The 18338-nt window shown below is 39.2% G+C and overlaps 1 protein-coding gene and 1 long non-coding RNA gene across 4 annotated transcripts in view; both read left to right on the top strand.

Annotated features, from left to right (window-relative positions):
- The window catches only part of LOC117902669 (CUGBP Elav-like family member 2), a 90394-nt gene that overhangs the window by 44663 nt on the left and 27393 nt on the right, over positions 1-18338 (top strand). For 2 of the 3 annotated variants that reach the window (XM_034814199.1, XM_034814201.1), the window contains exons 3-4: positions 5202-5284; positions 9775-9823. In XM_034814199.1, the coding sequence (XP_034670090.1) occupies positions 5202-5284; positions 9775-9823 (132 nt within the window). Of the gene's footprint in view, positions 1-5201; positions 5285-9774; positions 9824-17727; positions 17866-18338 lie in introns of those variants that run through there. The other variant, XM_034814200.1, reaches the window with a different exon arrangement.
- On the top strand, positions 15727-16107 carry LOC117902673. Its single transcript, XR_004649418.1, has 2 exons — positions 15727-15778; positions 16050-16107. It is a non-coding gene; the product is annotated as an uncharacterized LOC117902673 (long non-coding RNA).

Raw genomic sequence — 18338 nt, 5'->3', positions numbered from 1 at the left:
TTAGTATCAAGAACATTTTCTTACTCAATACTTACTCAATAAATTACAGATTTACAAATAAGCACTTGGATTAGTTTCACCGATAAGAAGAATGTATACAGCAAATTTTTCATTTTCTGTCCTCAAGCAAAGCAGCATCCCTCATCCCATATTCAATTGAGAAAATCCTAAACCCTGCAGAACAGAGCCCAAAACCCGAACACGACCATATGTCACGGATCCGCATTAACAGGGCCACACCCACTGAACCAAAGGCCCGTCCCTCTATTTTTTCCCCCGTGCCGTGATTTATGGCGTCCGACATATAAAAAACTAACTCGCTGACCAAACCAGAAAAGTTGACAACTGCAGAAGAGGCAGGGACGAAGAAGAAATAATATAATTCACACAGATAGACAGTGAGAAAGGGGGAAAGTGTGAGAGAGTGGTATGGAAATAGAGGTTAAATGAGTGGGGGGTGTGTGGTATAAAAGTGGGCAGCTTCCTTCCATTTTTCGTTATCTTTTGGGTCTCTCTCTCTTTAGAACTTCATTTCGTAAAGCTTTTCTTTCTTCAACTCTAAGACCAACTGTCCAATGTCCGTCCTAGCACCACTAGCAGAAACGCACTTATCTTCATCGGCTGCCTGCCTGCCTAACTCACCTCTTCCGTTTGCTCTCTGTCTCTCTCTTTCTTTTTCTGTGGAACTTTGTGCTCTTGACATTTTTATTTAGCTGCTGCACTGGGCGTGAAAAATGCATAAAATTTCACTTAATTTTATTCTAGCCCTCCTTCCCTCTCCAGCACCCATTTTTCGACTCTGCTATGGAAAAAGTGAATTTCAATTTCAAATGCAAGGGAAATTTTCGAAACGTTTCTGCTGAATATTTTTTTGGTTGGAAATTGGATTTGGTCATGACTTTTGGTTGCCACTGAGGCATTGCTAAACATTTGTCACGGTCTACATGTAAAGGAGGCTCCTTACCTGTTAGCCAGTTAGAGATGGGAGATAAAAGAGATGTGTAAAAGATGCTAGGAGACCAGTTGGAGAGGGTTTAATTTTAGAAGTAATAGGACTAACAGACTTTAGATGGAAATATCTCAAGCTATAGGTATGGAAAGAATAAAAGAAACGACAGGCGCATTCTCTGAGGCTTTTGGCCCTCATTTACTTTTTAATAAACCATAAGTCAAAATTAAAAAAAAAATAGACTCGAAACTGTAATGAAATAAAAGTAAAGAAAATTCAACAAATTTTGAAGATGTTGTCGTTTGACTCTTTGAACTTAAATATCTGTAACTATTATTCGATGTGGTTGCAACTTCAGTTACTTCAAACTATCGTTAATATAAAGTTCAATAATTGTTCTGCCATGAACTAAGTTGGATTGGTGTAACTGATGTTTGTTTTAGTTAGTGGCAGTGTCTTACCCCCACCATACAATGAATGCAACCATTTGTGATTCAAGCCATACTTTTTGTACGTAAAATCCATTCGATCTGCTACTATTCTTGCTCTTTCTCGTCTATTCCACTCCGTAAATCTCTGTGTATGTGTATTTGTGTGTGTGGCGATAAGTTTTAAGGACATTGATTTATTTAACTTCGATTAATTCGTTTCGCTGCTTCGACAGCACTCGTGTCCGGCGGTGCAACGTGTGTCCACGGGATACAGACATACATATATGTACATATATCCTTTATATGTATAGTATATATGTGTATGTGTGCTTGTGTTTAGTGTATCCTTTTTGGTGGACTTTGGCACGTCTTGTCTGGTGGCTCTCGATTTCATCTTCGCTACCCACTCTTGGGATTAAGTTCTTTTTGTCCCAAAAACGTGACTGGGAGTCGTTTTCAGCTTTACTCGTTGTCTATCCATCGATGTTCCCTACTCCCCCTACTGCTCCTACTCTACATCCTTCCTTTTTTTCTGTGCTTTTTCTTTTAGTTTTGACTCTCCTCCTTTCCTTCCCTTCCTTATCGCATTGTTCTCTTTGGGTCGACAGTGTGTGTCTGTTGGTGTGTGTCTTGGGTGTGTGTGTGTGTGGCTTGGGTTTGATTCTTACTGCAGCTGACATGCACATAATGGGAATTGTGTGAGATTTCTCGCTCTCGCTCGCTCTCTCTTCGTTTTAAGAGTTGTTTTGATGCAGTCCTCCCACTCCTTCGTTATCGCTCGCTTACTTTTCCTTATCTACCTTCTCCCCTCCCGTTTCCGTTCGCTCTCTGACTATGTTTTATTGCATTTCAAATGGTTTCGATTTTCCTTCCATTTGTTACATTTAAGACCAGTTTAATTTTAAGTGATATTTAATCTCCATTCCTGTGAATTGAAATTCAAGTAAAGTTTTATTTTTCTTTATATATCTTTCTCTTTCATTTTCTTCCAACTTCCTTTGTGTAGCTTCAAGGAAATTTGATACTTTTTTATGCTGGCTCTGTCCAGCTGTAATTTCTTGTTGATTATGTCAAATAGAATTGTGGATTGTATAATTTAAGTGGTTTAAAGCGTTTCGAAACTTTTTCCTAGAGTAAACCATATTTAATGACCATTAAAATTGTGTAAAAGATCTACACAATTTTTTTAACAACAAAGCAAGAGAAGCGCTTTAAAGTCGTTGAATTTTTGTGCTTTATTTTTCAGACTATTTTACTCTCCTAAATACATTTGTATTGTGTTTTCCCGAAACTTTCCGATTTAATTGTTTTCCGCAGCATCTGTTTAAAATAAAATTGTACCATACACAATTTTTCTTTGCTTTATTTTGCTTTATTTTTGCTCTCCTAAAATAAATTTGTACTGTATTTTTCCGAAATTTGTACACTCTTAAAATAATTGTTGTGATTTATTGTTCAGACATTTTTACACTCTTAAATAGAAATATAAAATTTGCTGCAGCTTCTGTTTAAAATTAAATAGTACATTAAAAAACAGCAGAAATTCCCTTATGTTTTCACCAATTCTTCCTGTTTTTTTTTTGCCTAATAGTTTTATATATGTCGATGTAAATATGGCATTCAATTCGATAACTCAATCAATTTAAATTAATTGCAATCTAATTACTGCCATCCACTGAATCACGGAATGTTCGCAGCGAATGTTATCAAGCATTTAATGGACTTTTAGTGTTCTGGCAGCCAATTTGGGTGAATCCAAATACATTTGCATGGCCAACTTTAAGATACCTTTGGGCGGCAAATAAAGGCAAGAAAAATAGACAGATAAAGGGTTGGTGGGGGGGGGAGTGAGGGAGTGAGAGAGAGAGAGTAAGTGTTGTGGGGGGAGTGGTCCCTGGAGCCCATAATTCACTCGCACACATCGGATGTGCCGGGGTCGCTGCCTGCCAGCCCTAACCTCTCTCCCGCTCCCCCTCTCTGTAAAAAGAGCAACCAAAAAGGAGAAATGAAAATATTTGCAAATATGTGAAAAATGCAGGAAAATGTTGCATTGCCGCTTTTAAAAACCCAGCGACAGATTGAATTACCTGCTGCGTGAGAGAGGTTTTAGGAGAGGGAGAGTAACACCCCCGGCTGAACGGCCGAATGAGCTTTACGCCTCAGTAAGAGAAGGACCCCCGTCCGAACCTTCTGTACCACTACCACTAAATACCGCCGATACGATACGATACGCTCCAACCCGTGGACGGACGCTCATGGGTAATTGCATTATGCAACTATTGCCAGGCACAGGCAGGCCGCAGTCCCTCCCCCCGGCACCTTCCCTGCATTAAGTTTTGTTGTAGCCGCTGCCGCCGATGCCGCCGCAGCCGTCACATAGGTTGAGGTAGGCCTCATAGTGGTAAAGGGAATGAGGGGGACAGGGGGCTACAAGCGAGGGATGTGTGCATGAGCCGGAAATGGATTTTAACCAAAGCCTCTTCGTGTGTGTGTGTGTGTGTGAGCCTTGGCCACAGATTTGGCACACACGAAAAAAATAAACAAACCGAGTAGAGAATTTTCGCCACATAAAAAATACAACCTTTAAAACATTTCAGATATTTGTTTGGTCAAACTGCAATGAAATTCCATAGGAGAGAGAGTTGTAGAATTTTGGTTAGAGTTCAAAAAGTGACATACCCTTACTGAAAAATGTTGATTTGTTTGGGATATTATAATGGTATTACCAATAATTATTATATTGTCTTTGGTATTACAGTAGAATCTCTGAATTTGGAAACACCCCAAGAATTTTAGATTTTTGAGATTGTGTATTTGTATTTAGGGAATGAACATTAGCCATATACTAAAAAGCACTTCAAGTGCTAAAAAATGTACAACGGGAACCTAGGATCATAGAGTAAGAGCTTTCTTGAGAAAAACAGCATTTGTGTTCATATTTTGTTTCATTCTGTGCTGCGTTTTTAGAGGCGATTTATTTATAAAACAAAATTAACTAAACATTAAGAAAAATAAACTAATAAAAATAAAGAAAATGAATAATTATAAATCCAATTCAGCAAATATTTATTTAGTTTGTCCCAAGCTGCATAAGACAACATCAATAAACTTTAGATTTTGTTGCCCACCTAAATACAATATTCACATATTTTCATGGGGAGTTGGGGAGGTTTCATGGGGGAGTTCTAGGCTAAATGGAAACTATTCACGAAATGTGACTAGTGGGGTAGCAGGGCGCGGAGACATGAACATTTGTGCGCGCTAATGTTTGGCTTTAAGTATCACTTAATATGCCTGCCCTGCCCTGCCAGACTTTACTATTGCGTAAATTCCAACACCTTTACTAGCACTCAACCTTTACTCCCTTTCCCATTTCCTGTCTACCCCTTTACTCGCACCCGCCCATGTGAACCACTTTCAACCCCTTTTGAGCTTATTTTTGGTAGCAGCAAAAGGGGTTTCGCCCTCCTTCAATGCGACACATTTGGTTGGGTTGTGCCCATAATGTTTAATTTAGTGGCAAGGCTGTCATGTTGTTGCCACATATACGCCCACCCACGCTCCACATCTCCCCCCTCACGCCATGCTTCCACGCCCATTGTTTCCTTGGGCACACTTTTGGCATCCAAATACGCCGTTTCCTGCCTCTTTCGCACTTCCTTTTTCGGCTGCCCTTGTTTCTTCCCCTTCCTCGGCCTTACTTTTCTAATAACAATAATTTTCATAATTTCTCTTTGCCACCTATTGTGGGGGGTTACAAAATAAACTTAAATTTAGCCCTTATGCTAATCTTGTACAATTTTCTTTACGCTATTTTCCAGGTTGCTGTTTTGTGACATTCTTTACGAGACGAGCCGCACTGAAGGCGCAGGATGCTTTGCATAATGTGAAGACACTCGCTGGGGTAAGTTCTAATCCATGATTGGAGCAGCCTTCACTTGGCTCTTTTCATACAGAATTACATCATTAGGATTGGGGCAATGTTATTTGCTTTCTTTTACCTCTAATTGGAATTTCAGCTGATGTGACCGAAACAGGAAAAAAATCTATAAACTTATCATTAAATGCCATCAAGCGGCTGACAGGACAAAAAGGCAAAGAGGGAGCTAGAGTGAGGGAAATAGAGCGGCAGAGTGAGGAAATGACTGACAGTGAGGGAAAGGCATAGCAGCAGCATCATTTCACCTCCATCATCATCGTGATTCCTAGTGTCCTGCTGCTGCCGCCTCCTTCATTATGGCTAACTGACTCTCTGACTGACAGATTGACTGGCGTTTGGACAGACAGAGCCATGACACCGCATTAAAAAAAGATCCCAAAAAAACATACCAACAACAACAGAAAAATAAAATAAAAATGCATACCAAAAGGGGGGAGCGGAAAAAAAATCTCGCAGCACAAAATATTCGTTATTATTCTCCTTTCTCAATATAGTTTCGGTTTTTCTTTGTCTTTTTTCGGTTTCTGTTTTTGTCCGCACTGCACAGTTGCCTATAAAATGCAAGTAATTTCAAAAGTTTAGCCTTGTATCTTGTGGCAGCTTAAAAATGAGAGAAGACAACGAAAGAACGTACGAAAAAAAATGGAGCGAAAAGAAGAAGAAAAAAGAACCGAAAATTGTTAGCACAAGAAGACACGTACCAAAAGTTTATCTTTTGGGATACCCTTCCTGCCAGGGAGAGAGTTTAAATTTGTGGTTTTTTTTAAGTATTAAGAACTATCTTCGAGTGGTTTGTTGTAGAGCACAGAGTAATGAAGGCTATGAGTAGAGGCCTAAAAAATGGCAAAGGCCCAAAGTAATTTTTTCATGTAAATTTATGTTTGAAATCTTTTGGAAATTGGACAATATTATAGATGATAATCATAGAAATTGTATTCAGATTCAGATTTCAGGTCTTATGAGATTTTGTAACTTCACAGAATCTTACCAAGTTTTAGCCTTTCAACTGAGAATCAAAGGAATACTTAAAACGTTTTAAAGCGAATGTCAATCCTAAGGGAAAGGCCATGCATGCTTCGGTGCAACGAGCGGTGCTTTTCATTCAATTCTGTTTTGGTTGGCAAAAAGCGAAGAGAGCAAACCACAGGCACAAAAATGTCAATTTGCACTTTGGAGCAGCAGCAGCAGCGGCAACAAAGCTCTGAAGAGTTGTCAGCGAATAAAAAGAAACGTGAAGGAAACGTAGCATAGGGAAAGGGAGGGAAAGAGCACAAAGAGCGACGGAGAACGAGGGAAGCGTGTGAGAGATAGGGCGCCACGTCAGCGAAAGCAAGCGACATTTGGCAATGTTGCGCTTTTTTTTCTCTCACTCGCTTCTTTGGTGTTCTCCTTTTTCTGTAGCGCCATCAAATAACCATTGAATATTATTATTATTTGAAAGCCATGTGTTGGCTAGAAGCAGCAGCAGGGAGGAAGCAAGGGTCCTCCTAGGAACAATGCTTATGTCATCACGCTATCGGCTTCAGAGGAAGAAAGACCCAGACCACGACCGACGACTGACATAATTTGCATTACTCGTAGCTCGTAGCCTCTACCGCGCTTCGCTGCTGCCGCAGCTGCGATATTTATTTTAGAAAATTGCTAGCGTGAAAAGAAACGGGACATATAGGGGAACCAAAAAAAAGGAAGAGTCACATCGAATGTTTGAATACTCTTGCAAGCGCCTGATATCTGAAATTTTTCTATTTTGTTTCTTTTGTATGAACAATCTTTTAGTATTTTCTATAAATTTTGTAAAATTTTCTGGTATTCTTTCTGGATTTATTCTAAGATCAGATTTGATGTATTTTTATACATTTTTATATCGTATTTTTGCCGCTATTCTGCTGGAATTTTCAACGTATTTAGTTAATGTTCTAATAAACTATTAAATACATTTTCGGAATATTAAATGCCATGTTACAAATATAATTCCCTTCCTGCCTTACAAAATTCCTATAAAAATCATAATACATTTACATGTAGAGTACAACAAGTCGAAGCATTTGAAGCAGCCGCTGGCGGGGCAAACGCAACGGAAGGATAACAGGGACAGGGACATGTGCGTGCTGCATTTGATTGTGGTTGCCGTTTCTCGTTGCCTCCTTTTCCGTTGGACGGGTTGACAGGCTTCGACGCTGGCTTGTAATTTTCCTGCACAATTTGCGATTGTTATCGGGGAAAATGTTTTTGGTTATTCATGTTGATTGGTAAAATTTTCTATTGAATAAAAGGGCATACAAAAAATTGACTAGCGGAAAGGGAGAAGAGGTTGTAACAAGTTTGTGCCATTTTCAGGTGTTGGTAAACTTAAGCTACATTTGAGAATTATGAGTGAATAGGAATTATTCTCAGGTATTGATTGATTGGAAATTTGTTAATTTTATGTAAATTTATCAAAAAAATATGTATTCAGACATTTTTTACATAAAAAACAAATAAATAAATTACAAATAAATTACGAAATTATATTTTGGTAAATCTATCAATCATAAATCAGTTACAGATAACCCAATAATTTTATTGAATATTTAAAATCACTTTTATCCACCTCGAAATCATTCAATCCCCTTTATTATCAAAATGTATTGCTTAAGCCATTATATCCTTTTCACTTCCTCACATTTCCATCGATAAAATATCTAATATCGAAAATTCCTGCATTTCCCAATTTCCCAATCCTTTTGCCAGTGCCAGGCAAACCGATAATTGCCCCAATAGAAAACAGTTCTCGGCTATATTTTAACCAATTAGAAGGTGGAAAGCCAAAAACAGTCAACCACAAAATCAGTTGACACTGTGAAAAAAAGAGAAGCAGAAGTAGGAGAGGAGTCCTCCCACCGATAGGTGGGTGTGTATGCCATGCCGCCGCCTGTGTTTGACTGGTAATTGCTACTTCCTGCATATAAATAAATTGGCAAAATGAGAAGAAATGATGAAGTAGGGGAAAGTAGCATGAGCAGGAAAGAGGCAGCGGCAGAGGCAGGAAGGGGAAGAAGCAAATTGAACGAAGGCCTTGTAGAGAGGAGAAGAGAGCAACCCGAACCCGAACCCTAGGTTGACTTGGACCTACTGCAATTTGTAACAAGTCGCGTTGCGTGTATTATTTACGGCCAGAGTCCAGGTACCAGTACACACCGAGAAAGGGAAGCACAAGGACATTGCCTTCTACCGTAGACTGTCGTCGTAGTCGTTCTGCCGTTCTTCGCCGCCGCCGCCTGTTGCCAATAAATCACGCGCCATTAGCCTCGCGGTAGGTCCTGCTACTAGTCCTAGAGCTGAACACGTGACGGCTCCACTCCACATCGTGAGAGGGTTTAGAGTCCGCATAGTCACGAGGCTCCAGCTACACTGGGAAAATTATGTATAATGATTTAATTGTGCATTGGAAATATTTTGTAATAATTATGTATTTTATCTAGAGCTGGGATTCCTTACTTCGGTAAAAAATTTGGTGCATGGTTCGACTTAATTTTCTCTCTGTGTAGCAAATTTGCAGCTGCTGGCCTCGTGCCCATTCGTTGTGTTGGTCTGCGGGAAAAACGGAGCGCGGCATGGTGTAAGCGGACGAGCTTAAAGCTCGTTTTAATTAGAAGCATTCTGTGTGTGTGTACGAAAAATTACATTTAAAACACGCTGCAAAGTCCAACGCATATTTTAGGATTTTTCCGGTGGACCCAACCCCATTTCTCCTTCTTCCTTTGCCACGTCCTCTTCTTAGTTCCTTTTTAGCGACCGCTGAATAAATGTGTTTGGCTTTTGTCAAGGATTTAGGCAGAGGCTTTGTGTAGTTGCTTCTCTATGACGATAAGGAGGGGCTGCTCCTTTTGCCCGTTGCCCGCATTCCATTCATTATCCAGCTTAAGTGAAGGGTGTCCAACCCTCTTCCCCTTCAACTGCAGTGTTAGTTTTTGGCGACTGCATTTCAGGCTAAAGCTTTGTAAATTAATCGCGGCCTTCGACCCTCCTTTCTTTTTGGGCCGTAGCATACTGCGCTCTAATATTTCAAATGTGATTAAAATGGTAAATTGGGAGGTGCGATACGTTGGATTTTAACAAGAGAAAGTGGTTGGCTTTGAGAGCTGTGCAGAGTGCCTGGCCTTTACGTGGAACCATAAGAGGATTTTTCGCAATTTCAGGAGACAATGTTTGGGGCTATAATTTGTGATCTCTGATCTTGGATGGCTGCTCTCTCTCTCTGGCCTCTTTCTGGCTCTCTGCAGCACGTTTACAGCCATGGAATAGCCACAAGAGTAAAGGTCCGCAAAACTAACTCGTGCTATATCGTACGGCATTTTTTGCTGTTTAAAAATAACTTTAGATAAAATTGAAAACCGCACATATTTCTAACATATCTTTTTTCGTATTTTATTCATATATTTCACACTAATTTATCACCTCTTTTTTCATTACAGATGTATCATCCTATTCAAATGAAGCCCGCCGATAGTGAGAATCGCAATGGTAAGTTGTTTTTTGTTTATTGCTAAAGAATTTAACCAATTGCGGGTGTGCCATTGACGCACTTTCTGCGGGTAACTAAAAGTATACCGGCACCGAAAACATAATTGGGCAGCGCCAACAAATCAACAAAACGCATGACACAAAGCGACCAGCGAGGCGTGAGAAATATTTCCTTGCATGTGCTCTGTGGCACAGAACCAAATATAAAATTGGCGGCTACAGTTGCATGGACACATGCCCCAAAGAGAAAGTATTCTGAAAATTGATTTCCTATGTGAGAAAAAATGGTGTTTGAAAATATTTTTGAAATAGATTTTAATTTATTTGGGTGGAAACTTGAGCTTCGGAAGTGTTTTTTAAATAATATAATAATACATATAATTATAATTATAAATTTAAAATGAAAAAATATTTATAATATTCTCATATCTGTAACTCTTTTCGTTGGTTAATTTCCCAATTTCGTGTTTTAAAAATTCCTAAAGAATATGCAAACAAAGGAGACTCACAGCGAAAGTGTGACGGAAAATGACCGATCACCGACCGAGCTTGAGTGCGTGAAAAAAACGTGGCATGCCTTAAAGCGGGCAATAGTATTTGACAGTTTTATAGGCCCAAAAAAGGGGAAAAGGAGAGAGAGAGTATCAAAAGGGGTTCCACACTGTTGGAAGGTATGAAAAAGGGAGTTTTTAAAGCGAAAAACGGAATTTTCGCGTAACTTTTGCATTCATTCTTTGGGTCGTTCGGTGTCTCTCTGTCATGCCCTCACCCTGAAACCCATTTGTGCTGGAACTTTCTGTCGCTGTCAGTTGTCGGTCACTTGGCAGTTAATTAAAAACCATCAATTATGTGTGCCAGAAAAATGTTTAACACAAAAAAAATGTTGCCGAAAATGTTTGTAATTTATGTTAATTTTTGCAGCCAGGACAGGAAGCTCCACGTTGCCCACGCTTTGCGTTTTGCTTCTTTTAATTATACCCATGATATTAATCTGCTTAAGTGACCACAAAAATGTTGACTTTTAACCCACACACAGAGAGAGAGAGAGAGAGAGAGAGAGAGAGAGTGAGAGGGAGAGAGTGCGAGCGAGGGGGAGGCTCAGAAAGCGCGCTTAGCGTAGAGAGCGCGGGAATGCCATTTTGAATTGGGCGACCTCTAGCGGCGTTTATTGCTAACAAGTTGTAAAAAAAAGAACGAGTCGTGTGGAAAAAGTTTCTCTGACATTGCGCGGGGCTTCCTACCAAGTGAGGAATAATATAAACCCCTCCACAAAGCCACCCACACACTTTTAGCTCTCTCTCTCTTTCTTCCTGCAGCTCTTCCGGCTCTGGTTATCGCGTTAGCCCCTGCATCTAGGAGCTGTATGTAATTACCCTTGTACAACATGGTATGCTTAATAATTCTCTCTCTCTCTCTCTCTCGCTCTCTCTCTGTGTTCTGTCTCTTTGTGTCCATGGAGCATGAGTGTTTGCTTTACTAATGTTTTGGTTGTTTTTTTCCCTAATTTTTTTGGGGTTTGCTAATGATGGAAATGATAGTTTTCCATAGGGGCTAAAAAGGGGTGTGGCTTATAAGCGGAAAATGGTAAGAAATTATAGCGGAAAATAGTGCTCGAAATTGCGTTAAAAGTGAATTGTTTAAACTGCAAAATAAATGCCAAATAGTAGCGGAAAGTGTTGTGCAATTTTGTAGTATTTTTTGGCTTTGTGAAATTTTTGTAAGACTTTTCCCATACTTTAACTCACATTAAATGAAATGCTTTCCATAAACTTTGTAGGGTATCTGCATAGTCTATCTTTGCTCTCATTAAAAGTGGGTGTGTCTTTAGTGTATGTGTTTCCTCTAAGTGCATTTGTGTGTCGAGGGTGTTTGCCCATTTTCAATTTCAGATAAGCCTTTTTTGCCACTACCGCCGCCCGCATTGCGCCTAAAACTAAAAATTCAATGCAAATTTTAAGTTGGACTCGATCCAACATTTGCCGCATTATAGACACGAGAGGAGTATACCCCCAGCACAGCAGAAATTGCCATTCAATTTCCTAGATTCAAAACAAGAAGGAGAAAAATGTTGCTGCTTGTTTCGTGATTTGGCACTTTAACCTCTGAAAAAAAAACAAAATCTGCGGAAAAAAAGTTGTTAGTGGGCCAAGAGCAGAAGCCATATAATAGAGACAGAAATATTTATTTTTTCCATACTTTCCAATGTTGGTTTACCGCCTGATGGGTGGAAGATTGAGGGGAGGGTGCGGGAAATTGAAAAAATGGTTATAGAAAAAGACAGTCAGTGGAGTCGTCGTCGTCGTCTCAATGTAACAACAAACGGAAGGTGGCAATTTAATAAAATGCTTGAGTGAGTCGCCGAGTTTTTGTTTCCTGCCTTTTGGCTCTACTTTTTATGCCCCCACCACACCAACCCGGAGCCCCCTTTGAGTGTTGTATACCTTTTGGCATGGCAGCAAATGCTAAAGAGGACACAAGCCTTTGATTGGTTTTCTCGCCTCGTGCTATTCTTATTCCTGGCAGCAGCAGGAGGATGGCTGCTTCTAAGAACATTTTAAAACGATTTTTTTTAGTTGGGTGGAAGGATTTGGCCTGGGAAGCAGAGCAGCAGAAGAAGCCTCCAGAAATAACACAAGATATATTTTATGTGTATCTGTGTGTTATGTGTATTTTGCAGAGCTCTAAAATGGCTACGAATAAGGGTTTTCCGAGGAAAACGAGTACAATGAAATATTTGTCGATGTGTTTGCTTTTTGGTGCGCAATTTATGCATTGAATTATAGTGCTGGTTAGACGACTTTTGCGAGTCTTTTCTCAAACTTTGAAAAATGACATTAATATAAGACAAAGCATTTTGTAAGATTACTTAAGTGACAGCTTGCCTTTGCAAAACCTTTTTGGGGCTATAGTCAGAGAAACATGTCAGGTTAAAAAGATACAGAACTATATTTGAACAACTTTTTCTGGCTAGTGCACACAAATGTAATAACTAACAATATATAAAAATTTAAGTCTAAATAGACATACATTAACAAATGTAAAAAAAATATATCAATAATATATAAAGTATGCAAATATTATTCTTTGTATACTTTTTAAATATAGAAAAATAAATACAACTAATTTTAAGATAGTTTTTATTTTTTTTTCCACATCAAATATGTATATTTGAATCAAATAATTACCCAATAATGTAAAAATTTTATATAAAACACTTACCTTTTGCAATGGCCTAACTGCATAAATCACAGTCTAACAAAATATTAAAATTGTAAGTTATTTTTTCTCTGCGTGTAACTAAAAATGACATCAAATCGAAATGACCAATCCCCAATGCCTTGTTTACCTTTAATCTTTCATTAGAAACTCAACCGATGACAAAAACCATTCTCCTTCTCCAAGTGCCAATAACACAAAGCCCAGAACAAACTTTCCCCTCCTCTCCTTTCCTGTGCCTCATTCATAAATACCAAACAAATGTCTGCACATTTCAACTCAAATTGCTGCAAGACCAAAGAACAAAGATCCAAAGAAAAAATTGAATTCAAATTGTATGACACTCTTTCTTCTACGACTTCATAGCTTCATCGCTGACAGCAGCAGTAGGAGGAGAAGTAGCACATAAATACTTCAAGTGTTTTAAACGGAACAAAGGGGAAAAAAGGAGCGGAAAAGAACTAAGGGAAAATAAGTACAGTAATAACAGCGATTTGCATTAGGTTAAATAAGAGGCAAGACGAGAGAGACAACAGAGCTCCGGTAAAATGTGCAAGCAAATCAAATGAGTAAGCAAAAGTGAGAAAAAGGAGTCACCGAATGGAAGGAGGAACATGGTGAATATGGAGGGAGTTGGGGGAGGGAAAACTGCAACGTGGTAATCAGAGCAATTTACATGCAAGCAAACTTCAAACAGACAACGAGCTTCAGGGCTCCCCACCCACAGCAAAGGGTAACAAATGAGACCCCACAGCTAAGAGTACAAAAATGAAGGAAGACCCAAAGGCGATGTCAAGTTTCCTATTTGCAGGCAAGATGGATAGTGGAGGGTGTTTAGCGGGGTGGGGTTGCCTTCTTAAATTTGCAAGTAATCTACAATTTCCTTTTCGGTTTAATGCAAACTTAAATGCGACAGGAAAGTGGTTAAAATTTGATGTGTATATGGGAGAAAATATGATCCATGATGATATGATTCCTGTAGGATAACTCTTATAATTTTGAGAGTAATCCCAATAAATGAGAGAGTACTGGAGAGTCTCTCCAGCACACCATTTGGAGTGAGCAGCTTCATGTTTATTCCACACAATTTTTGGAGTACGACAACAGAAATTTATGTGGATTGCATTTGCAGAGCAGGCAAAGCAGCATAACAGAAGCAAGGAAAAATCAGCAGAGGATTCCCTATTTGTTGCTGTTGTTGCTGTTGTAAAAAAGTCGCGAAAACATATGAATTTTTGCTCACTGCATATGAAATCGATATGCAAATGTTGTGCGAGGTTTTCCCTGGCATCAACATGAACAACAGAAGCAGAAGCCCGTAGCCTGCTCCCCTTCTACTTTCGACTACAACGAATATGATGATGATGATGATGCACGTATTGTTTGCTTGTAAACATGATAAAAATTCAAATTAGCCGTTATATATGGCAGGGCAGGGAACAGGACAGAGCAGCACCACAGGCAGAGGGCCGGGTCTTCCTTTGCGGCGTTGAAATGCAAAATGTGCCAAGAAATTACGGAAAGAAAAACTTTGTGGAGGGTAGAACCTTGAGCAAATTACATACGTATTTGCATTTCTCGCTTGTTCTCGGTTTCGATCTGTTTGTGTATGTGTGGAAATCAATGAAGACTCATGATGATGTCAAGTGAGGGACATGCAATGGAAAAGGGGAAAGTTTGCATCTGGAATGTAAACACAAAAAAAATTGTATATGTACATATACATACAATATTAAGGTGTGGGTTGGGTACCAGAATCAATTGGAGAGTTTCAATGCAATGTGAAGTTTTTATGGAAATAAAATTAGAAAAAAAGTGTACTCACTAGTAGTCTTTTTTGGGTTTACCTTCATGTAAAAACAAAGTTTAATTGCATTTTTTTTGAATATTTGAATGTTTTATTTTCTATATATATTTGCTATGTAAAACCATGGGGAATCTTGTATAACGTATTGCGACACTAAGATCTGTTATAGTCAACTCCAAGGCGTAAAAATTTGATCGTTTTATTTATGTATTTATTCTGCTGTTCAAAGACTCAAATATTTATATTTTCTTATTAATTCTGGCTCTAAGAATGCTCCGATTGAAACAATTTTGATGCAATCAAGTGCATATTAATTTATTAACGATTCTGCTATTTTGGCTTTCTGCTGTATGGGTTCTGCTCACCATATTTCCTTTTTTTCGAACACAAACCCACGTTACCCTCTTCGTTTTCCCCTAGCCATTCTCTCTGCCTTTTCCCTTGCCTTCCATTGCCATTTACCAAAAAGGTCCACATCTGAGCCCCGTCTCAGCGACAAACTTCTTTTGTGAACAACAAACTGTGACAGAGCAGAGGCGCACAACCAAATGTGTTAATTAGCTCATTAGCAACCGTACAAAAAATATCAACAATAAACACTAGATGGGGAGGTAAGGTGAGGCCCGAATGAGCCAAGAATATTTGCACACAACTTATTGTGAGAGCTGAATAAAAAAAGTAAACTAGACTAGAGACACATTAAGAGACAGCTCAAAAGAGCAAAACGACATTTGGAAACAAGTTTTTTCAGCAGACGAGAATCACAATATTTCCTCGCGAGACGTGAAGATGATGAGAAATCTAGACGGAGAGATGTGTGAGCGATCCACAGAGTTGGGGATGCGATGTGATATTTCTGCGGTCCATGGCAGCGCCCAACGCTTAGTTGCAGCTTCGACGTCAATCAGTTCGAATCGACGACGACACCCAACGTATTTGATTTATTTTCTCCCCTCCGTGCTAGAATTCCAATTTCTCTTCGGATTTGTTCTTATTTTTTGTGTCTATTGTTTGGTATTTAAATACCAAATGAAACAATTCGGAATTGGAATCCCTCGATCCATCCTTCCTTCGTTTTTGGTATCCCATTGTTCTTTTTTCGGTAATTGATGCTGCATGTGTGACGTTGCTTAATTAGTTGCCATCGGTGTCGCCTCCCTCTCTCTCGCTGTCTGCCTCTGATTGATGTCAATTTATTTTTAGTGATTCGAAGTTTTGCCAATACGCGTATTTTCTCGTCGCGAATATCGAAAATACATAACAAAGGCAGCAGAAAAAAAAACTTTGAGTGAAAAAGAATTTATTTAAATCAACGTGAAAAACGACGCGAGGAGGAGACATATCACATCGGCGATGGTTCGCCGGCTGTGAAAGTGAAGTGACAAAGAGGCGCGGCGCAATACAGTGGAAAATACAACATACTGCAGGCAGGGTGCATAAACGGCAATTGTTTGGCAGAAAAAGAAACCAAGAAAGTGAGTTTTGGTTTATTTTTGGGTGAATTTGTATACTTTTAATTGGAATTTGTATGGCTTGTTCTTGGGTACTTATTTGGGATTTATTTGAGGGTTTTTTCCTTGACCCAACTGCAGCATTAGTAGCCCTAAACAATATATTGTACAAACATACATACATATGTGAATGGGAGGTAATAGAATTTGGAATGGTTTTTTTTTTCTCTCATTGATTTGAGCTATATTCAACGGTAATTTCTGTGAACAAACTTCAGCATTGGCCAGCGATAAGCCACCCTGTAAAAGAGCAAAACATTTAAACCTCCTGCACCAAAAAAAAAATCAACTAAAACCTCCGCCCAATCAAGTAAATGCCGCATCGCATGCCTTAGCGACGTAACGCTATGATACGATCTCTCGATCTATTCTTTGTTTAACTATAATTAGTAGATTCAATTGAAGGAACTATAAAAGCAGAGAACAGCAATGGAACCGCCATCATTTGCCATCACAGGGATCGGAACGAACTCTGCTCGATGCGCGAGACAATTGATAGAAATTGCAACAGAAAATCACACACTGAAAGTGCGAGAACCTAAAGAAAAAAACTCACAATACTTGATTGTCTATAAAATATAACCATTTGTTTTACATATTCGTATATCTATTTGATTGTTGTACGTTAAACGTTAAAACAAATTTTAATATTTATTTAATTGTGCGTGGCTAAAAAAAATGAGTAAACCAAAAAGACACAAAAGAGAAATAATTAAAAATGATACAAAATTATCAAAATTAAAATAAAAACATCTACAAAAGCGACTGAGAAAGTGTTAACTGGATGATAATTGAATTCTTCGTATTATTCGTCGTGTTTAATATTTTGATTTTTTTATTGAATTTTCCACTTCCACTCAAAATCGATCGATTCTGGTTTCTGTTTTTTAACGCTCTCTTTTTTTTCTCTATCTCTCTGTGTGTGTGTGTTCTCTCTTTGTGGGTGTGTGTGTTGAGTGTTTGTGTGCATAAGTGTGAAATATTTTCAAGAATTCTCTCTTCGTCGTTGTCATCATCAACATCATCTGACATGATAAATAATTCAGCTGAAATCGGTTTCGTAAATAGCCAAAAAACAGCAACCGAAGGCGAAGGAGGGGCAGCAGAAGTATTTGTCGCTGAACCAGTAACAGATGAAACAGCAGCAGCCACAGCAGACGGAGAGACATACAACCCACGAGAAGACTCATCGGAACCTGAGAATGTAGCCATCATCAACAGCCACGCCAGCGCCAGTCAATTATCGTCAGTAATTGGGAATTTATCCAATAATATCGACATTGCAGCTGCATTGTCCTTGCCAGTCTACTCCACAACCAACCCATCAGCAACATCGTCATTGCCTGGAACAGGAGCATCCGCAGCAGCGTTCGTGTCAGTCTCTTCTGCCATTGCCACTGGCACGACGGGGCCAAGAAGGCCACAGCACGGCACGCATAAATCCTATCCGCCAATAAATTCAGCATATTGGCTGCCATCGTCGCATCCATCACCGTATTCGGTGCCAGGTAGGAGTCGTAACGAGTACTCCACATACTCCACCTCCACTTCCACTCCACTTTCCTGCTTGCTCTCTACCTTTCACTTAAACACTCCGTGGACTCTGTAAACTGCTTGCACTGCTTCGAGGCATGCTCTGCAGCGTGGCTCTACAGCTTGTTTTTGCTAGAGATGGGCGCGTGATTCGAGCGTTTTTGCGGGAAGAAGGACTTGTGGGGATTGAGTTGGTGTTATTGGGGGTTTAAGATGTTAGAATGAGGCCGTTGAAGTTCCATGTGGTGTAGGGCATTCAGGGAGGCTTTAACACTAATTTATTTTTTTCTTGTATAATGAAACTTACTCTCATTTCTCTACGTATTTAAATTAGTTTCTGTATTGTTCTGTACTTGTGTGTATACCCAATACACCTCTGTGTTTACATACATATGTATGTACTTCTGTCTTTATTTCATATTTTGTACGACACCGAGATTTCCATGTG

The sequence above is a fragment of the Drosophila subobscura genome, chromosome U, assembly GCF_008121235.1.
Source record: "Drosophila subobscura isolate 14011-0131.10 chromosome U, UCBerk_Dsub_1.0, whole genome shotgun sequence".
NCBI classification, from domain to species: Eukaryota; Metazoa; Arthropoda; class Insecta; order Diptera; family Drosophilidae; genus Drosophila; species Drosophila subobscura.
Note: the sequence above shows the minus strand (reverse complement) of the source record. Positions and strands in the feature narration are given on the sequence as shown.